General features: G+C 45.6%; 1 protein-coding gene across 2 annotated transcripts in view; it reads left to right on the top strand.

Moving 5' to 3' along the window:
• The window catches only part of LOC144729737 (estrogen receptor beta-like), a 124,603-nt gene that overhangs the window by 47,635 nt on the left and 53,786 nt on the right, over positions 1 to 23,182 (top strand). For both annotated transcript variants that reach the window (XM_078610197.1, XM_078610196.1), the window contains 2 exons: positions 176 to 541; positions 7,356 to 7,494. In XM_078610197.1, coding sequence (XP_078466323.1) covers positions 176 to 541; positions 7,356 to 7,494 — 505 coding nt within the window. The remainder of the gene's footprint in view (positions 1 to 175; positions 542 to 7,355; positions 7,495 to 23,182) is intronic.

Below are 23,182 nucleotides of genomic sequence, written 5' to 3'. Positions count from 1 at the left end.
TCCTAAAGAGATGTCAGCAGTAGAGCATGGCAAAGGCTCGAGAGAGGGAACGCTCAACGCGTGGCCCATCCCGGAAAAATCGCACCCGCATTCACGACGGCCACGAAAACTCGCACGTCAAATGCACTTGTGGTCGACCATTGGTCTTACCGGACGTTTATGTGCTGTGCTCAAGCGTGCCGCAGGGATCGCAGGGGGGGCGGCGGAGCGCTGAGAGGACCGGCCGGCGCCGCTGTGCGCAACCCCACGCAGAACCCTCCCAACCACAAGCGCAGCTGCAGCGAGACGGACAGCGTGACCGGGCGGCCTAGCCCGGCGCCGGCCGCCGCCTCGCCGGAGGCCCCCGAGTGCAAGCGCAACCTGGTGGAGCCCCCGGCGGTCAACCAGATGCTCACTTCCTTGATGGAGGCGGAGCCGCCCGAGGTGTTGTCTTTGCAGGAGTCCAAGCAGCCATTCTCCGAGGCCTCGCTCATGAATGTGCTCACCAACCTGGCCGACCGAGAGCTCGTGCACATGATCGCCTGGGCCAAAAAGATCCCGGGTAAGCTGCGCGATGGACGGGCGCGATCGGCGGTCGCGGATGCGCGTGGATACAATTGGATTGATCGTAAAGTGGTCGGGTTTGATTGATGACCCAGAAGTGAAGTCGCTTAAGTCACCAAGCAGCGTTGCTTGCCTGCTTGTCACCGCTCTATTTGATGCTGGTTACTGTTCCCGTGAAATTCACTCACTCATTTATTTTTACACCCATGTTGAGGACTTGGTCTATCAGACACAGCCTCGTATCTGTACTGTGTTCAACCACCATCCTGCAGGTCAAAACACTTTTCTTTATACTCGGCTTTGGACTTCCTTTTCCTCATCTCTTTCCCAACCTTGCGCTTTCAAAGAAATGTATTTACTTCCTTGAGCGTCTAGGCCTGTGCCCAACAACCATGATTTATATTTAAAAAAATGCACTTATGGAGTATATGTACATTTGTGTCACCACAAAGCCAGAGTTTTGCCGTCTGCTTTCGTTCAGACGTGTCTGCGTTCCACTAAGGTTTTTTATGCCGAGGATGTTTGAATCTTCTGCCAGTTGAAGTGCCATGTTGCTCTTGATGATTCCATCTGTTTCTTAGCGATTGTCGGATGTTTAGTGGTGACTTTGAACGATGAACGTGGTTTGAATTACTTTATTTTAAAGATGGGTTGTTTAAAATGTTTCTTTTGCCCCAAGAGAGCAGTTGAAAAGATTTTCCTGCTTTATTGCCATATTAAGAAGATTTTACCATATGGCACCCACACTTTTCTTTCGTAGATCTGAAAAATTAATTAAAACGATTATCACGACTTTAGTGCGTCCAATTAAAGCGCTGACTTTAACGTGCATCACGGTCAGAGAATGCTTAATTCTGTTCTCTACTTATCGCAGGTTAATCTCGACGGTGTATTGATTGCTCATTCGTCTCTTGTCATTTATCACAATCACGGCAGCACCTCTAAGTTAGCCCCATGAGACTTCTCAATGTCGTGCAGGGCTTATTGTCTCACTGAATATTTCCTGGCTCGTTGGTAGACTGCGGATTAGGCGGCACGTGACTAATGGGGTATCTACAGCCATCGTGAGATGTGCACTGGATGTATATCTCGGGCGGGGAAAAGTTTTCTGAGTCATCGACACTTACAAACCTGGCTGACATTTAAGCCCCAGTGTATGTGTAACTAGGGAGGTAGTGGCCGACTATCTGGCTCCGTTTTTGTAGCACACCTTAAAAGCAAAACTGTGGCTCGACCTGTACCGAGCTTAGGTGACAAGCCCTTTAAGCCGAGATGAGGTTTTTTTTTTAATCCCGTCTTACATATTGTTCATCCACTGCTGGATAAAAGCCATTGCATGCAGGCAGTGAGGGTTATTTGACCAAACATCACCACTCTGGTCAGTGCAGGTTTGTGAAGGTGGAGGGAATACAGCACAATCGATTGTGCTGCACTACCCTCTACCACCCACATCGCATTCAACTCCACTCTTTTGTGCTTGGTGGTCCCCCATTCCGTGCATTAGCCAGGCTGAAACTCCGCTTAGCTTCCACGGTCTGATGGGATCTGGCACATCCTAATCGGTATGGTCTTAAGTTTTTGAAACTGACCTTTTTGACATTTTATTGATAAAACGTGATGTTGCGGAAATGGAAAATGTTTAAGTAAGTTATGGTTAATTTAACTTCATGTTACGCAAAACCACCTCCAGAGGCGATCGTGTGCAGTGAACGCAGTTCCATGCTGCACACACACTGCACACCACCTCCAGAGGGGATGGCGTGTCGTGAACACAGATCCATCTTCACGCCTATTGATTCTCGTCCACCAACTCCTGACATTGGTGGACATGGGAATGATGTTGTGTCCCGAATGCAGGACATGATTCTTTGGAAAGCATGGTGTAGGTATATTAATAATCTAGAATTTACAATCTATAATGCATGCTGTAAGTTATGCAATAAATAATGAATTCAATGGTACTGTAATAGTTATGAAATATTAAATGAGTCATTATAACCACGAAACAATAATATTTAGATTATTAGGCAATATAATGATTGTGGATTCTATACAGTATATTGAAGTACTTTATTGCCATATATTAGCAGCCATAGTTGGTTTTTCATCTAAATTGACAAAATTACCTGAATCTCCATCTTAACAATGGTTATGCTGTCATTCACATCAAGTTTTAAATAGGTGGTTGCTCCTTCAGTAATATGCAAAATAATATAAGATAAAAACTTGTAATTCTCACCAAGAAAGGAAATCAATTACAAATAAGGACAATATTATATAGGCGGTTTAAAAGACCCACGTATTTTGCACGTGTTTCTTAAAGCACAGAAACAATTATTAAGCTTAACCTGCAACATTTAAAGTACTTTTCCTCATGTGGAATTATCTGTCCACTGCTAGACAAAGTCCTCCCCATTGATAAACAGCCGGAGGAACAGAGTGTGGCTTAGAGAACAAAAACTACTTGGAGACATCATGTTGCCTGCTAAGAAAAGTAAGTGGGTTGTGTTAAGGACACATCACTGTAGAAGGGGGGTGAGTTAATCAACGAAAGATTTAATTTGTAGAAGCCTGCAAAACTATTCGGAGAAAATAAATCAGAAAATACAACTCAGCCGTGATTCAAGACGCCATGGAAAGTAATGGGAGCATGAAAGTGTATTAAAATAAGGAGCCTGATGCTTGACCGATCACAAATGGTCGACCCTATACAGAATAATGGAGACCATATCGCAATGCAGAAGATAGAAATGTAAAATCGGTGGAGGTATTTGATTGCGAGCTATAATGTTGCCGTGATTTACTTTGATGAAAGCATTTCTCTTTGTCTGGCACGAATTATCGTATTTTTATTTCTTGTTACTTCGTATAACCTTGAGTGTGGCTGTTTAATATTTCGTAAAACAATTTACTTCCAATATATTTTGGTTAGGCCTTGGTTTGTTAGTTTTGGTGACCGTGCCAAGTTCCATCGAGGCAAATAGATTTTCTCATTTAGAGTCAACGGAGGAAATGGTTTGCAGATTTAAAAGCAAAAACCATGAATTGTGTAACCCAGAAATCGGACCCCCTCTGAGATGGAGAGAGAGTTTCACATGTCACAGGGGTAAATGACGAGGTAACCACTTCCCTTCAAGGTTTGGCAAAAAGGGAATCTAAAATGAAATCTTGACTTAAAGCTTTCGTGACTGCAGGAATTCATATTATTTGGGTCTTTCGGTAAAAAAATTACAAAAACTATTGAAACGTTGTAGTTTTTTGTTATTTTCTTTGAAACATCTACGTGACTTTACCGAAAGACTCAAAGAATATGGAATCTATAATTGTGTGGACTTCAGCCGAGAAATGGGACCATTTGAATGTAACAACATTAGCGGACTTGTTCACGAAATGTTTACTCAGAAATGAATTACTAAATTGTAGAATGTAGCCTAGGTCATTTTCCTCTTTCAACAAACAACTTCTCATTATGCAGTAGATTTAGGTCATGTGCTGTGTTTGTCAATATTTGATAACGTGGAAACGACATTTTGGGTTGAGATTAATTGTTAATTTCCTTAATGAGCTCAAACAAATTTAGCCTGTTGCGGAAACACACATACGACCCTGGGTGATTCTAATAAGCATAACGTCTGTCAGGGGCTCAGTTAATGAAGCACTTGAGTGTGCCTACAACTTCCTATTTGTATAATTTAAACATTTTTATAAAATTAGGGTTTAATTTAGTCATTGCCACCTTGGAACTCTGACAATGAATTTTGCTCATAGGAGGTGGATAGACGTCAACAGGGGAAACTTTAAACTAATTTTCAGTGGAATCTACATGTACGAGTTATCTAATTGGAACGGTAGGAAATATTGGTGTGAATAATTTAGATAACAAGTGTTCCGCTTCGTTTCAGCTTTCAGTTTAGTACGGATAATTGTACAGTGGAATAGAATTGTGACAGACATGTCAGTAGATGCACTCTTTTTGCAGAGTTACTATACAGACGGGAGTTTCGGACTTATTAGTTTCAAAATCGAATGGAAACAACCGTCAGATTCATGTTTCCTCGACAGCTTTATGAATGAAACAAGTTTGTCCTAGGCTTCATTTTATTTGTATTTTATCATAAATAATCATTTTAAAACAAAGCCATACATAATCTGTTTTGTAGGAAAGTCCATCCAAAATGATAATAATCTTTTACAAAGTATTCTAAAATATAAAAAAATGTTGTGGATATAATCTCATGTATTTGATACACAATAACTCGCACGCTCATCTAAGGTACCCCTCTTAAAATAATGTGAAACGGCGTTGGCAGTGGTGCGCAAGCACAAATAACTGAGTTAACGCTTTTGTCAATAAAGCCACCCTAAAGGGAAGCAAATATAGCATAGGCAACGTTATTAGCAATGTCCACTTTCACAGTAGAGAGGCATATGTTACAAAGAAGGGCCATTGCCAAAAATGTCTCCTGTTATATATTATTCCTTTTGTAGAGTTTTTGTTACCTCTGTTGTTATCTCTTAAACGCATTGTTAGAAATGATAAGACACAAAAAAAGGATATCTTAGAATACTGTCACTAAAATTACATTACCAGGAGTCTCAAGACTTTCTCAGGATGGTTCTGCCAATTTTTTTTGCGGACAGGGACAATGTTACCTTTGTGTAATTCCATTTTCAGTAATCTGCAGATAATTATTAATCATTTGGATGGTTGGCCCCTTACGAGTGTAGTGTTTTGCAGCTATGGGAGTAAACTGGAGATCTCTGAGAAAACCCATGCAGACCAGGGGGGAGAACATACAAACTCAACACAGAAAGGGTGCCCGAGTTGGGATAAAACCTTAAGGCCTTATTGCGATAGAGATAACGAACAGGCGCAAATTCGTATCTTTTGTGATAATATAAGATGACGTGATTTTCACAGGGCCACAAGCGTGGATTTGAATGCGAACCGAGAGATGCAAAATTGCTCGATGAGCTGTCACATGCAGACTTGACTTCCTCGGATGCTGTTTTCACAAGAGGTGTTTTGACGTTGCTCTTTTACGAGGTCCAAATATGTCATGCGGAATAAATAAGTCGGCTTGTTCCTGCGAAGTCTTCATGCCAAGTCGATAGCCCTAGCAGAGCTAATCTCGTACATATTGTCCAGGTGGACAATGTAAAGTTGGTGGTCAAGGAGCATCCCCGTAGTTGCTTGCTCATGCCACTGCTAATAGAAGGACCTCCACTATATGGAGCTTTAAAGAGCTCCCCTAGAGGCTATTTTCGCTTGCTATCCCACACTGACCAGACGTCTTGAAAGAGGTGGGAGTATCCACACTTTACCCCGCCGTACAGAAGTTATTTTCTGAAAGAGACATATGTTAATGCCCCCTCGTACCATGTTCAATGGTTACTGCCACACGTGAACATCTAGTCACATATCTGCTCCACAAGGTATAGTATTCCATTATTTGTTTCAGTCTGGCGAGGATATCGTTGAGCTTTGAGGCAGTGCTTATATTCTGTCTACAGCCCTGAGCAGTGGTGGAAATCACGCATTCGCATGTCAGGGGCAAGTCTGTCCAAAAGACAAGCCCACTGTTGGCTACCCAACAAAGTAGTACTCGATTGATTGGATTTTAACTCGCCGACATTTTGAGTGTGAGCTGCTCGCTCTGCCGCTAAGCCACCTGGCCAGGATGAAGGGTGGTCCAAAAAGCTTTGAGCTATTCTACATCTGCGCTGAGTAAATATTATTGTCATTTATTATTCCCACTTTGCTCTGAAAATTATGCTCTGATCATGTAACAGTGAGTGCATTGATGCCAGGAGTCGGCGTAACTCTTTTGCATATTCATATACGCAAGGGATTTGAACGTTTGTGTATAATTATAATATTTTTCAACCCTTTGTGGACATCAGACTATTTGACCTGTTTTGCAGGGTCATGTTGTCTTTTATTATTATTGGTAAACATTCACAAAAACTAAATTACATACCCATGAACACTCATGTGATGCATGCGAAGTAGATGATTCGTAGCATATTTACATACTCTTTGGGTCTTTTGGGAAAGTCACGTAGATAGAAAAATAATAAAATATCACGACTTTTCAATCGCAACACAAGCAATCGTCTTCAGGTGAAAAAATACAGCAGGCGTGACTTTACCGAAAGACCAAAAGAGTATGAATTCCTGCAGTCCCGAAAGCTTTAAGTCAATATATTTACATGTGCACATGCGCCCACACAATGATTATTTTATTTCATTAACGCGAACGTTTTTTATATTTTAAACGGAAATATTATATTTCTCTACTTCCATCCCAGTGCTCTTGCGAAGCCACAACTACTTCATTTATGCAAAGAAAACAACAGGCTGAAATTTACAAATGTCGCTCTTTGTATCTAAGTAAACCGTTTTTTCCTACGTTGTGTTTGCCCTTGAAAAGTCACGTCTTTGATTTTAGTTTAGCATTTCCTGTCTGCATTTCGGTTACGAATAATGGACACGTTATTCTTGTTGTCGTCATCCTCGTACTGCCCCCTCTTTTTCCGTGTTACATAAGCGACCCTCCCCCTTCTGTCCCTTCCCACCGCACTGCTCAAGAGCCTGTGTTTGTGTTTTATTTCAAATCCTGGCAGGCTTGTTCGCCTGTCTGTACTTGTTTGTGTCGGTGGAAACCATGCATATGTATTTTTTGCTCGCATGCGTGCTTGTGTTGTTCATGCTTGTGTAGGTGGGGGGGAGATGGCAGGGGGGAGGGTCCTGTGGGGTGGGGGGGTCACTGTCTGACTGTCTGGTTGCTTGTGCTTGCTTTCACGTGCAGGCTTCATGGACATCAGCCTGGAGGACCAGGTACAGCTGCTGGAGTCTTGCTGGCTGGAAGTGCTCATGGTGGGACTCATATGGAGGTCCATGACCCATCCTGGCAAGCTGGTCTTTGCCGCTGACCTGGTGCTCGAGAGGTCAGTCCCCCGCCTTCCCTGACCGTGCCAACCTCAACTCGGTTCAATCCTCCTTTCCTGCCTGCGCATGTCCACATACCCACTCACCCCTCCTCGCCCACCCATGTACTTGTTTCTGTATGAGCAGATTCATTTTCTTGCCTAACCGTGTGTATCCACTAGGGGTGCGCAGTTCGGATTTTTTTTTTCATTGCACTACCACTGTTCGCGCATTTGCACGGGATACACGGCCAGGATGGAGGTTGAGCAGTAGGGAGGCGTGACGTCAGCGCGACGCACGAACCCAGTTCAACGCTGTGGGATGCGGTGACGTCATCATGCGCCAGCCAGCAAAACTTTGTGTTTGTTATATAGTACGATACGATCACGTGGCCTGGATTGCAGGATCGCGAGAGATGGCAGCGACTTGGCGTGGCTGTCAGATCGCATTGAAAATCAGATTTAGAACAAATCCGTTCTGATTCATAATGTTATGGAATCATTAATAATTTGGTTTGTCAATCCTATCCGGAATGGTTTTAGAAATATATTTTAGTTAAGATACAGTAGCATACAAATAGTGGTATTTCATGAATTAATGTGTTTTTTATTCCACTTTGAGTCATACATTTTGAAAACTATATATAAATCTACAAAGAACATGTAAAACATCTGTAAAGAGCATACCGTAAATAAACTCATTGTTATGACAACCAACTTATATAAACTACAGAAAATATTAGAAAAACATGGTTTAAAAAAATTTGGCTCAAGATAAATCTGAGCAAAACAAAAGTAATGTACAACACACTCGCTAAAACAATTGAAGACAATCTGTTTTAGGGGCACAACTGGAAAATACATCAGTGTATGTTACCTAGGGCAGTTATTCATGGCGGATCATGATCCAAATTACGAAATAAAGAGGCCGATGAAAGTGGGTTGTGCGCCTTTTGGCGTCATCTGGTCCAACCCATGTGAGACTAGGCTCTAAGGAAAGCTGTCTCGGGTGTGGACCAATCAACTTCAAGGACAGTGCACATTATCAGAGTTATGTCTTTTGTTTGTATTTATGACTGCAGGTATTGCGGTCTATGCAAACATGACTCCTTGTAAAAAGGTGTCAGTTTTGTTGCCAGATAGAAGGGTAAAAAACCAATTATCATATTTTTACTGGCAAATGAGGTTCCCATAGTGGGTTGGAGCACTTTTGGAAAACTGAACTTCACAATGAAAAACAACATAGCAATGTGCCTAAAGACAACAATGGTGCAGGCATTGTGCTATGCATAAAATAGTCAATAATCTACAACCTTTTGTCAATCGACTGCAGGATGGACAAAGGCCTCCTTTGCCTTATTGGCCATGGGGATTGTTTGTTCGTACTTTGTCCGGGAGGCGGGGGTCAGTAGGAGCAGGGACTTTTGAATTTCAGTCATCTCTGATGTTAGTCGTGGCTGGGACTGGACCCCAGGGTGCCGGATTGATAGCGGCATGTGCAAGCGACAGTGCCACCACGGTGGCGGATGGTAGTGTAAAGGTTAGCGCGCTGCGCTACGAATGTAATATTTTCTATTGATATGCATAGGTCCACTCAAGGCCAACACCGGCGACTATTTCCTGAACCGGTTCTGGGCCTCTCCTAGGTCAACTCGGCCTCAAATGAGTAACTGGCGCAGTGTGTAAACTTCGGCACTGGAGGCCGGGCATGTTGCTGACCACCCATCCCCCAATTTTGCCGTGACGGCCATTATAGGTGCTCGCTAACAGCACTTGCTCAACAGTCTGTTAAAGGCAATACAGGGATTTTTTTGTCTTTGCCACCATTCTACTTAGGACCTTTGCATATGAATAGAAAATATTACATTGGAAAAAAAAGGAGAATAAACCAAAATGAAAGCCTAAATGAGATGGAAAAAAAGAGAATAGGCTTGTGATCCCAATTAGAGAGAAATCATTTAATTATGGTGGGATTTGGGAGGGGGTGGGGTGATTTTCTCCCAGACAATGTTGTGTGATTGAGGGAGAACTACTCTAGCTGCTTGAGTCAGCTCCTAAAGAAGCTCCCAGCAATTAGACAAAACGTTGGGCATCATGCCCAACAACACGCAGTACGACCCGCACAAACATCGTAGATGTATACAGCACAACCGCAAAAAAACGAAGCAATAGTGCCCCTAGCCACCACCTTTGATGAGGTTGTTATTGAGACCAGAATTACTGACAAGCCCAAGCCTTTCTCTGCCCATCATCTATCAACACGAAAGAGTTCATGATAATCATCTTGAGCCATGATCAGTCAACTTCTGGATGAAGGCAGCTACGCGATGTCACCTCTAGCCCTGCGGGCTGTGCCGTGATTATTTGTACCGCTATGGTTCCACATTGGAAAAAAATCAATGTTTTTACATTGTTCATGAAAATTGCGTTACAAAAACAATACTCTTTGGTTCTTTCGGTAAAGTCACGTAGGTATAAAATAAAATAAATTACGACGTTTCGGGCGCAACACAAGCGTGACTTTACCGAAATAACCAATGATTATGGATTCCTGCAGTCACGAAAGCTTCAAATCATTCCAAAACAATATTTCAATTAAATAACCTTTTTATTGACTAACAAGTCACTGAGTTTGTATAGTAACGTACTCACAAATGTACAAATGTGCTCATTACATAGCTCAGTTGCTCGGCTCCTTGGGGTAGCTTGAGAGTGCAGCCTGTGGGAGAGGAGAGGCTTTCTAACTATGTTGGGACGACGTGGAAATGCAAATTTCATTAAATTAATTTGTGGGCATGAGGTGGCTGTGTGACCGAGGGGGCTAATGCTATGTTGTGAGCATTGAGCAAGGCACCTCTGAGATTTTGGGTTAATATTTTGGTAGTCACCCATGATTAAAGGTGGCTTCTTAAATGTATTGAGTTTGTGGACTCATCAGTGTCCATTGACAATGACTGTGCATAAAAAACAGTCGTATGAAATATGGATTTTGACTTAATTTAGCTTTTTTCAATTCTCAGAATAAAATACAAATGTTATTGAAATGCAATTTTTTTGATGAACATATAAAAGTTACATCGATAAAGGGGCCTATTAAACTGTCCTTAGAAGCAGTTGCATGACATAATTTTCCCGGGCCATTATTTAACACAGAATGGTGCACTCCCCACTGGGAGATCTGAGTGGTAAAATCATACCTGATCTAACGACGTGACACTGGCAGCCCAATTAGAATCTGAATGGGTGGGGTGATTTAGAAATAGTGTAATTGTTGGTTCAATGGCCTGTCGTCTGTTAATCGACTTGATCACCCATGCTTGTGTAGTGTAGTAACTCGGCGGGAGACGACTTCACGGGTAGCACACTCTTTATTTTACCAAACTCGTTCACAGGTGACTAACACCCACTTAGTATCTCGGGTGACAAACACCCACTTAGCTACCCTGGCGACTAACGCCCACTGAGCTACTCGGGTGACCAACACCCTGGCGACTAACGCCCACTGAGCTACTCGGGTGACCAACACCCACTTAGCTACCCTGGCGACTAACGCCCACTGAGCTACTCGGGTGACCAACACCCTCTTAGCTACTCGGCGACTAACGCCACTGAGCTACTCGGGTGACCAACACCCACTTAGCTACTCGGCGACTAACGCCCACTGAGCTACTCGGGTGACCAACACCCACTTAGCTACCCTGGCGACTAACGCCCACTGAGCTACTCGGGTGACCAACACCCACTTAGCTACCCTGGCGACTAACGCCCACTGAGCTACTCGGGTGACCAACACCCACTTAGCTACCCTGGCGACTAACGCCCACTGAGCTACTCTGGACACTCCCTGCCCGGGGTGTCCGTCTTGACTGTGGGTCCCCAGCCCGACCCACGTGGGCGTCGGACCCCGGGTCCCACAGTCTCGCCTCCGAGCCACACAGGGCCCCGGTCCCTACAAGGACGGCGGGACTAGGGGTCTCGGGGCACTAGGTCTTCAACTCCGTCTTCTGGTCTTCAACTGGGTAACTCTCCCCGAGTGCTCTCGCGCGTCCCCCTTTATACCCCACCTGCGGACGTCGCTGCGAGCACCCATCCTATTCGACCAATCACTGGGCGCTGGCTACGATCCTGTTTTCCCACATCTCAGCGTGCCTCACCACCCACGCCGCGCCGCCCCGTCATCTGTCACTCCCGGCGCGCGCGTCCACACCACGCCCACAACGCGTGCCCAACCCCGCACCCCGCGCCGCCCCGTGATCCATCACTGTCACAGTCGGCGCACGTCAACACCACCACTACACTTGCACACCCCCACATGCACACCCCAAGGCTTTCCATGCTGCTCAGCCACACCTGACTATACACGCTGACTCGTGCATCGTACATGACTAAACTTGTGGACATGCTTGCATATATACCCGTGTAAATATCCACTAAATTAATGTGCAACCAGTCTTTTGCCCAATTTCACTTTTCGATAGATTATGCATCATTTACAAAACCACTTGGTAGCCCATCCAATCTTTTTTGGACAACCAAGCCAGTGTCAACGCTTCAGGTCACATGCCCCACAGTTCCACTTCATTGCTGAAACACGGAGGTATGTTTCACAAGGTGATTGTAGCCCAAGATAATATGGCTACAGAGATATGCATGTTTGTTTCCTAAGCTTTCATTATCAGCTTTACACTGGTGGATGAAGCCCTGCTCATACCAACGCCACCCGTCCTGCGATGCCCACAGTCTATCTCGCTCCAGAAAATTCGCTGATTTCTTAACTCTGTTTCCATGCTCTTGGGTACATTCTCTCCACTCTTAAATTACCTCACCAAGCCTCGCCAATTTGCCTTCACCCCCCCCTCCATTCTATTGATATATCCGGCCCAAACTCACCATATTAACCTGGCGATCTATTTCTTGCCTTGGCTCGCAGCAGTGACGAGTGATATCGTAACCGGTCCTGGGCCACCGCTGCCGTTTCACTTGACCGCACTGACCAGCATGGTGAAGTATCGTCAGGCAACCCTCATTATCAGCGTGCCATGAGAAGGCCTTCAGCAATGGATTTAGAGGGTTTGTAAATTGTTACGTATAGAGATGTATTCCATTTACTTTAATTGAATACTAATGAAAACATTTTTTTCTCGCCCTCCGTTTTGTGGCTTTCTCTTCATCCCTCCCCCCACTACTACAGCCATATAAGTCTCTGTACATTATTCATCCAGGCGTCTTTCTGCGTGTGCCTCTGCATGTGTGTATGTCTCTTGGTGTGTTGTTGCTCTGGTTATCTCTCTGGGCTGCCCAAAAAAAAATCTTTCCCTGCGTGTCTTCTCTGTGTATGTACCTCGTGTCTGTTCACGAGTCCTTGCCCTCTGTTTTTACGTTAGCATGTTCAGCCCAGAAGATGAACACAACACATTTAGCAGTCTTTTGAAATACGTGTTCAACCAGGTTCGTGTCTAACTGTGTTGTTGGCCGACTGGTTTGCGTCACGTGATGTTTCTAAGGTCTGTTTAGTTTCTCGTCTCCCATCTTCTTGTCGCATTTGCTTACGTGCAGTTTGCCGTTCTCCGTGTGCTATGTACGTGGTGTCCCCCTGTGTGCTATGTGAGTGGTGTCCCTCTGTGTGCTATGTGAGTGGTGTCCCTCTGTGTGCTATGTACGTGGTGTCCCCCTGTGTGCTATGTGAGTGGTGTCCCTCTGTGTGCTATGTGAGTGGTGTCCCCCTGTGTGCTATGTGAGTGGTGTCCCTCTGTGTGCTATGTGAGTGGTGTCCCTCTGTGTGCTATGTGAGTGGTGTCCCTCTGTGTGCTATGTGAGTGGTGTCCCTCTGTGTGCTATGTGAGTGGTGTCCCTCTGTGTGCTATGTGAGTGGTGTCCCTCTGTGTGCTATGTGAGTGGTGTCCCCCTGTGTGTTATGTGAGTGGTGTCCCTCTGTGTGCTATGTGAGTGGTGTCCCCCTGTGTGCTATGTGAGTGGTGTCCCTCTGTGTGCTATGTGAGTGGTGTCCCTCTGTGTGCTATGTATGTGGTGTCCCCCTGTGTGCTATGTGAGTGGTGTCCCTCTGTGTGCTATGTGAGTGGTGTCCCTCTGTGTGCTATGAGTGGTGTCCCGCTGTGTGCTATGTGAGTGGTGTCCCTCTGTGTGCTATGTGAGTGGTGTCCCCCTGTGTGCTATGTGAGTGGTGTCCCTCTGTGTGCTATGTGAGTGGTGTCCCTCTGTGTGCTATGTGAGTGGTGTCCCTCTGTGTGCTATGTGAGTGGTGTCCCTCTGTGTGCAATGTGAGTGGTGTCCCTCTGTGTGCTATGTGAGTGGTGTCCCCCTTTGTGTTATGTGAGTGGTGTCCCTCTGTGTGCTATGTGAGTGGTGTCCCTCTGTGTGTTATGTGAGTGGTGTCCCTCTGTGTGATATGTGAGTGGTGTCCCCCTGTGTGTTATGTGAGTGGTGTCCCTCTGTGTGCTATGTGAGTGGTGTCCCTCTATGTGCTATGTACGTGGTGTCCCCCTGTGTGTTCCCTCGCTATATGTTTCACCCCATTCCCACCTCATGATGAGCGCTTGTGTTGCGTTCGAAACGTCGTTATTTCTACATACGTGACTTTACCGGAAAAAAACCAATGAGTATAATCTGGCTAGGGTTTACCAAAAGCAGAGGATCCTGCTACCATAAAGTAATGGTGAGCACACTGGGCTTGCAAACCAGAAGTGACCGGTTTGATCTTATGGCATTAGCACCTGATGCATGAACGAGTCTTTTTTTAAATCCACCCCCCTGCATTTGTCAACCCAGGCATTATAAATGTGCACACCACAGTTAATCAATTGGCAGGTCGCGTGTGGTGTTGAGTAAACCGTGGGTCACTCTCACCACGTCTGGACAGTGTGGAAGAGTAGACCAACATACCCTCCAGATGGGCTGTCTCGAACTCCCTCGCGTGGATGCCGTTTTGCCAGCAGTGGCGTGAGCAAGCAATTGCAGGGGCTGCACCTTTACCTCCAGGCTGTTCTGCTGGTTATATCCATTTTGGCTTTCTCTATTGCCCAGAGGCATGGCTCCATAAAACAGTTTTACATTAGACTTAACTTTTCATTTAATTCACGATTCAGTTAATTGTGGAAGAACAGTAAGTACAGAATAGGCGCTATAAACCCCATTGACCCTGTGGCACGTGACTGATAAATACATCGGCAGATGACTTCTTAAAGCACATTGTATGTTTTCTGCGAACAGAAAACATATGATCATCAGCAGCCTTGGTTAATCTACTGTTGGATGAAGGCTTCCCAAAGCCACCACCATCTATCACTCTTCATGGCACGACGTAATGATCCTGTACACGAGCTGGATTTCATTACTCCATCTCTGCCGTTGTCACCTCCTCTCATACTCGTTCCCGTTTGCTGCCAGACCCCATCATTGTTCTTGGGACCATCTGCCATAATCTCTTCCAGCGATCGTGGCCTGCCCAAGCGCAATTACGGCCATCAAGGAAACATACACGCCAACAAAAACAACATCGACGGCGACATGTACACTCTCAATAAATGTCACACAAAGTTCTTCAATATGTAACTTGTGTGGCGATTATTCACTTGCAGCGGCGTGGTTTTACTTGGCTGCCCTTTCAAACAAAGTTCACAACCATTGTGTTCCAACATCGTTTGGTCTTCCGATTTAAAAGAAGCATTTGATTAAAAAAAACATTCATAAATAAATTACGTAACTGGATTTTATTAAATCAAACTATAACCTGGCTATTCCCTACAATTGTGCGGTATGATTTTTGCTCGTACCGCACAATTCATATTTGATATGTGTCTTGTCCGGATGCTAACATGGTATAATAATGGTGATCACACTTGACTTGTAGTCCCGACGCAGTTGGTTCAGTTAGTTCTCTAAGTGCGGCAGTGGAAACAACAGTGCGTGTTTTTTGTTTCAAATCCCCCCCCACCCCCCATCTATGACCACCTATCATTATAAATGTGTGGACTTAAGTTGATTGGCATGGTTTGTGTGCTGGGGTGAAGTGTATGTAATCCCACCTCCTAAGACGTTTGTCCAGCATGAAAGAGTAGGCCAAATACTAGAGGAGCTCTCTAGTGTTTCCTCCAGTGGAGGCCCACTTGCCGGCATGAGTGTGATCGAGCAATTTGCAGGATCAACAATTAAAACTATAGACTGAATTGCTCCATTTACACTAGACATTACAGCTCTTTACATCCAATAAATCCAACTCTAAACACATAAAATAATAAAAAGGTAAAAAGCAATGTTATGTTTTCTACAACATAAAATTCTTGTAGTTTTGAAGAAACAGTATTGTAGTTTATTTAATAAGCAGCACTTTTGTAAATTAGGTCATTTAAATCTAGTTTTTTTCACAACAAAACATGGGGTTTACACCCAGAATTATTGCACATGTGTACAGTATATTCACACAAGCAAAGGCCTTTTGTCAATCCACCGCTGAGTGAGGGCCTCCCCCACGCCATGTGCGTAGTTGGGGTTATTTGACCGTAACTTGAACGCCGTGGTCATTGCGAGTTTGTGAAAGCACGGAGCATAAATATTGGAGAACGGTATAGTATACAGTGGATTTGAATGCATCGCCTGCCCTCATCTGATAACATAGCCCTGCAGCAGCCTATGGCTGACTCCTGTTCGTTGTGGATTTGTCGCCCGTGATTGAAAGCACTATCTAGGCTTCTCGCCCTACTTTACCTGCCCGATATTTGACGAGAGATCAGACGGATGTATTACGGGGCATTTAGTCATTGGGCCCAAAGTGATTTTTGTGGCAAACAGATTTGGGTGAAAGGCTATGTACGCTTGCCCTGGTGGGGGTCGCTGGGTACGTAGTTAAACAAAAAAAACAAAGCGTCGGCCACATGGCGCGACGTGTGCAACATTCTCGAAGTGGTAATTTGAGAGCATTTGTTCACCTGGATCGATTTAACTAAAAATAATTTGCAGACAATTGTCATTGGCCCTGACAGCTTGTCAGAATGCCCAGTTTTTTTTGTCAAGAGTTTAGGAGGAGTAATGCAATGGGAGATAACAAGTGCCAAACGTGTTGACATAAAGAACGCTCCAATGAAAATCAGGGCTGCAGAGCACTTTCTCAATTCCTAATAGACGTGTCTCCATGGTAGCACCGTGCAACGATGATGCTTTTCTTCTGCCCCAGAGGCAATGGTTGATTTCGTTTAACTCCTTAATCAACCGTTCCCCTGGACACAGCGAACTGTACCGTGTTCATTTGAGAGAGAAGGCGTTCTTTAGAAGTGTTTGGCTGTTTTGCCTTCCCTAGGAATTTCCCATATTAATATTGTATCGTGTTTGCTTTCATGCTGTTTCTAAATCATCGTTTTATCTGTTAGCATGGGCTTTTTGAGCCTTTGCCGTTTATTTGGGCAGGGAGAAGCGGATCTGCATTTGTGAGCACACTGCGCTGTGAACCCAGTGACCTGAGTGTGATTCCAAGCCATATCAGTGTCGAGTGCTATCTCTGAACCGGACTTGGCACCCTCCCCCTCCTTCACCAACTGGCACTTGCCAGCGTGGTGAAGTATGATGAAACAACCCACGTGACCTGTCCTTCATCCAGCAGTGGATTGACAAAGAGCTGTAAAGAATATTTTGATGTATTTTTTTATTTTGTGCTACCTTTGATTTTTAGCTTGCCACGACAGTATACACGAGGCATGCTTTTAGATTGTGTTCTGCCTGCATTGTTATTTATTATTAATTCGTAACAATTTATTGGGCTACGTTATCAGCAGCAGACAACATAATCCCTTTCTGTACTGTAATACGCTCCCATGTCTGAGCTCCCGGCCTTCACCGACATGCACTGATTGGCGTGGTGAAGTATGGTCCAGTTACTCCCATGAACCGCATGATGTAGGCAATCCCTCATCCAGCAGTACAAGGATGTCTTGGGTTCCTTGAACAACAGCAGTAACGTAAAAAAACATAACAAATTGCATTTGCGCAAACGTACTATGCTTTCACAATCTCCTCTATGACTTTGAACAATGACTGGAAAGCAGTATAAAATGATGGTCCCAACACATTTGCTGGAATGTGTACGTTTATTATTTCACTTGGGCAAATGGGCACACTTAAAGTAAAGTGGACGCCCATTTAATAGATGTAGCGCACTTCTCATGAAACGGTTTTATAAAGAAAATAAACAAGTCAATTTCTGATGCTAAAGTGCTTGCTTGTTTGTAAGGAGATTTATGCTTACTGGTGCAGTGCAGTGGCTTTATTTGCTCAATCCTGAATAATGATGCAATTTATTTAAATAACGGACATTATACTGGGGGCCCTGAAACACCTCGGTTCAACAATGATATATAATTACTACCCTTTGTCCAATTCACTGTCGGATCAAGGTCTCCCCCACACATGTTGGGAGTGAAAGCTATTTTTTTTTTTACCACCACACTTCACTGCATCGGCCAGGGGTTGGTGCTGGGGCCCACAGCAGCTTCAGATTTCACCGGCCACTGACATTAGTCGTGGGCGGGAATCTTACTCGGCTTGTTACATACATTCCTAGCACGGTTGCACGCATTACCGTGACGCTCCTCCACCGCACACGTGCTTAATTCAGCCGTATGTTTTGCGATAAATCTTTTATTTGTCAATAATATACAGGGTGATCCATTTATAGACACCCCACGAAAATAATGGGCATAAGTTATAGACGGAAACAACATATATTAAAATATACGTACAAGCCTATTTTAAAAATATATATTTTATTTTAAAACCCTCTGCACGTCTCCCATTAATTTCAATGCACTTATTTAAAAAAAATTATATATGTTATCAAAAATAAGCCACCACTTTCACACATTCTATCACCTGTTGAGAATAAAGTAAGACGGTCATTAGATATCAGTGGGATATCATTAAGTGGATCATGCTACACTAAACATGTTTTGTTTTTTTACAAAGCAGGGAGATTTTTTGAAAAAACAGTTCCACATTGTTTGCAAAGAGGTGCTTTGCTTCTTCTTGGTTCTTTCGGTAAAGTCACGTAGAAGGGAAATAATAAAATAATGAAAATTAAACATAAAATACAATTCTCACGACGTTTTGGCCACAACGTAAGCAGCCGTCCTCAGGTGAAGAACAGGGCTGTCGGAAAGATAGCTTTGCCAATATGATGGTCACCCATTTGTTGACGGTGGTCAATTTATCAATGACGTGGGTGCATAGCGGCCTAATTGTTGCAGAGAGCAAGAGCAGTGGGATCCTTAACAACGGCAGACAAGTGGATAGTGCAATTTTATTCTTACAAATGAACGGCTGCAATGAGGTGCCAATTAATAATTTGACAGTGCCATACAGCAAACTAACATCACTCAAAAGTATAAACGTTTGTAATGTGTAAAGTTTCTCGTGGTATTCCGGCATCGCACATTTCCAGGCTTGGGCTGCTGGGATGGTCAGGAGTTGGCAGTACAGCTAGGGATTTACACAAATTTATAGTGGAGCTTGAGTGTTATCACATCATGATATCATGCTTCACGCAAGTATAAAACAAGTCCCAAAGTGCCAACAGAATTAAGAAGCACAGTGGAACAGAGCACAGGACACACATAACGTTAGAATCTGGTGTATCATAAACTACCGATTAGACCAACTTGTGTATAGTGACATGATTGAAAGCTTAACATATACTAAGTATAGTACAAGCGGAATTATACAGTATGCGACGTACTCTCATCTTAGTTCTTTGTCCTGCCATAGGATGACTGCAGGCTAATTTTATACTGCAAATGTTATTGAAATTTTAATTTCATGTTTCTATTCATTTATACCCTATATCTAACCTATATCATTAATTTTTTTATTTGTCTGTCTATCTATCTGTCTGTCCGTCCGTCTGCGTACGCTCCCTTGCGGGGGATGTAGCTCTCGGACCGTGGGGTTCGCCGAGATTAAATTTTGCAGGTGGGCACGCCCCCGGCCCCGCGGTAAACTTAGGCATTTCCGATTTTTCGTCTCTAAACTTTAAATCGGCCCGATTATCGATTTAGTGCGATTTCTCTTTAGTTATTAATTTAAACCTTTATTTATTTAATTTTGCCGGCCGGCGCGGACCACGGCGGTTGCCCCTGGCAACGGGTAGCAACAACTTCGCTGCGGGGTGGACGCCATTTTTAATTTCCGTTAAAAATATGCGCACGCATTAACACGCGACTCTGAGGTAAATTCATCAAAGTTTCACGTCCTCTTCACTCCCCCCCACCCCAATGTGTGCAATTACTATTATAGGGTCGGTAGATAATAAAATTATAGAGATTAGACAGTATTATTGTAGCGCGGGGGGGGGGGGGTTTAACGGCCCCAGTACCCAGCCTCAGACGGGTGGGCAATCTAGGCGAGGCCGGAGGCTCTGCACGGTACTAGGCCTCGACACGCAAGTCTGTCAGGCGTCGACTTTGTGGTATAAACTCGATATACCCAGCGTTGCCAGGGGGAAAAATACATTTAAAATCTTCTGATAACTTTAAAACATAACATCCCAATGAAAATACAACTGTGTAATTAAAACTCTAAACCCGACCGCGCCAAGAATCGATTCTCTGAATCGCGAAAAGGAATCGAAGGTTGTAGATTCATTTAGAATCGCCTTATTTCCGTTTAATATAAGTTGGTTATAGAGTTGATATAAACTGCTACGAATGGGAAATATCCGGCGTTGACCGGGGCTAAAATATAATTAAAAACTCCTGAAAACTTTAAAACATAACATAACAATGAAAATAAAACTCTGTAATTAAAAATGGAAACCTCCTATGCGCCAGGAATCGATTCTTTGAATCGCGCAAAGGAATCATGGAAGGTTGTAGATTCCTTTAGGATCGCCCTTAACATGTGGTTAGGGGGAGAGTGGTGAGGGGGAAAGTGGTGAGGGGGAGAGTGGTGAGGGGGAGAGTGGTGAGGGGGAGAGTGGTGAGGGGGAGAGCGGTGGTGGTGTGGGTGAGGTTGAGTGGTGGTGGTGTGGGTGAGTGGCGAGTGGTGAGGGTTAGTGGTGAGCATGAGTGGTGAGGGTGAGTGTTGAGCGTGAGTGGTGATTGTTGAGGGTGTGATTGGTGAGGATGAGTGGTGAGTAGTGAGGGTGAGTGGTGAGGGTGAGTGGTGAGGGTGAGTGGTGAGTGGTGAGGGTGAGTGGCGGTTGTGAGTGGTGATTAGTGAGGGGTGAGTGGTGAGGGTGAGCGTGAGTGGTTAGGGTGAGTGGTGAGGGTGAGCAGTGAGGGTGAGCAGTGAGGGTGAGTGGTGATTGGTGAGGGTGTGATTGGTGAGGATGAGTGGTGAGTGGTCAGGGTGAGTGGTGAGCGGTGAGGGTGAGTGTTGAGGGTGAGTGGTGAGTGGTTAGGGTGAGTAGTGAGGGTGAGTGGTGAGCGTGAGTGGTGAGTGGTGAGCGTGACTGGTGAGGGAGAGTGGTGAGGGAGAGTGGTGAGGGAGAGTGGTGAGGGAGAGTAGTGAGTGGTGAGGGTGAGTGGTGATTGGTGAGGGTGAGTGGTGAGGGTGAGTGGGGAGGGTGAGTGGCGGTTGTTAGTGGTGATTAGTGAGGGGTGAGTGGTGAGGGTGAGCGTGAGTGGTGAGGTTGAGTGGTGAGCAGTGAGGGTGAGTGGTGATTGGTGAGGGTGTGATTGGTGAGGATGAGTGGTGAGGGTGAGTAGTGAGGGTGAGTGGTTGTTGTGAGGGTGAGTGGTTGTTGTGAGGGTGCGTGGTGAGGGTGAGTGGTAAGAGTGAGTGGTGAGGGTGAGTGACGGTTGTGAGAGGTGATTAGTGAGTGGTGAGGGTGAGTGGTGAGGGTTAGTGGTGAGGGTGAGTGGCAGTTGTGAGTGGTGATTAGTGAGGGGTGAGTGGTGAGGGTGAGTGGTGATTGGTGAGGGTGAGTGGTGAGGGTGAGTGGGGAGGGTGAGTGGCAGTTGTGAGTGGTGATTAGTGAGAGGTGAGTGGTGAGGGTGAGCGTGAGTGGTGAGGGTGAGGTTGAGTGGTGAGGGTGAGCAGTGAGGGTGAGTGGTGATTGGTGAGGGTGCGATTGGTGAGGATGAGTAGTGAGGGTGAGTGGTTGTTGTGAGGGTGAGTGGTGAGGGTGAGTGATGAGGGTGAGTGGTAAGAGTGAGTGGTGAGGGTGAGTGACGGTTGTGAGAGGTGATTAGTGAGTGGTGAGGGTGAGTGGTGAGGGTTAGTGGTGAGCATGAGTGGTGAGGGTGAGTGTTGAGCGTGAGTGGTGAGGGTGAGTGGTGATTGTTGAGGGTGTGATTGGTGAGGATGAGTGGTGAGTGGTCAGAGTGAGTGGTGAGGGTGAGTGGTGAGAGGTGAGGGTGAGTGTTGAGGGTGAGTGGTGAGTAGTGAGGGTGACTGGTGAGTGGTGAGGGAGAGTGGTGAGGGAGAGTGGTGAGGGTGAATGGTGAGGGTGAGTGGTGAGGGTGAGTGGCAAGTGGTGAGGGTGAGTGGTGATTGGTGAGGGTGTGATTGGTGAGGATTAGGGGTGAGTAGTGAGGGTGAGTGCTGAGCGGTGAGGGTGAGTGGTTGTTGTGAGGGTGCGTGGTGAGGGTGAGTGGTAAGAGTGAGTGGTGAGGGTGAGTGACGGTTGTGAGAGGTGATTAGTGAGTGGTGAGGGTGAGTGGTGAGGGTTAGTGGTGAGGGTGAGTGGCAGTTGTGAGTGGTGATTAGTGAGGGGTGAGTGGTGAGGGTGAGTGGTGATTGGTGAGGGTGCGATTGGTGAGGATGAGTAGTGAGGGTGAGTGGTTGTTGTGAGGGTGAGTGGTGAGGGTGAGTGATGAGGGTGAGTGGTAAGAGTGAGTGGTGAGGGTGAGTGACGGTTGTGAGAGGTGATTAGTGAGTGGTGAGGGTGAGTGGTGAGGGTTAGTGGTGAGCATGAGTGGTGAGGGTGAGTGTTGAGCGTGAGTGGTGAGGGTGAGTGGTGATTGTTGAGGGTGTGATTGGTGAGGATGAGTGGTGAGTGGTCAGGGTGAGTGGTGAGGGTGAGTGGTGAGAGGTGAGGGTGAGTGTTGAGGGTGAGTGGTGAGTAGTGAGGGTGACTGGTGAGTGGTGAGGGAGAGTGGTGAGGGAGAGTGGTGAGGGTGAATGGTGAGGGTGAGTGGTGAGTGGTGAGGGTGAGTGGCAAGTGGTGAGGGTGAGTGGTGATTGGTGAGGGTGTGATTGGTGAGGATTAGGGGTGAGTAGTGAGGGTGAGTGCTGAGCGGTGAGGGTGAGTGGTTGTTGTGAGGGTGAGTGGTGAGAGTGAGTGGTGAGGGTGAGTTGTGAGGGTGAGTGGTGATTGTTGAGGGTGTGAGTGGTGAGTAGTGAGGGTGAGTGGTGACGGTGAGTGGTGAGGGTGAGTGTTGAGGGTGAGTGGTGAGTGGTGAGGGTGAGTGGCGGTTATGAGTGGTGATTAGTGAGGGGTGAGTGGTGAGGGTGAGCGTGAGTGGTCAGGGTGAGCAGTGCGGGTGAGTGGTGATTGGTGAGGGTGTGATTGGTGAGGATGAGTGGTCAGGGTGAGTGGTGAGGGTGAGTGGTTGTTGTGAGGGTGAGTGGTGAGGGTGAGTGGCGGTTGTGAGTGGTGATGGGTGAGTGGTGAGCGGTGAGGGGTGAGTGGTGAGGGTGAGTGGTGAGGGTGAGTGGTGAGGGTGAGTGGTGAGGGTGAGTGCTGAGTGGTGAGGGTGAATGGTGA

Source organism: Lampetra planeri, chromosome 33, assembly GCF_965212315.1.
Source record: "Lampetra planeri chromosome 33, kcLamPlan1.2.h2, whole genome shotgun sequence".
NCBI lineage: Eukaryota > Metazoa > Chordata > Hyperoartia > Petromyzontiformes > Petromyzontidae > Lampetra > Lampetra planeri.
Note: the sequence above shows the minus strand (reverse complement) of the source record. Positions and strands in the feature narration are given on the sequence as shown.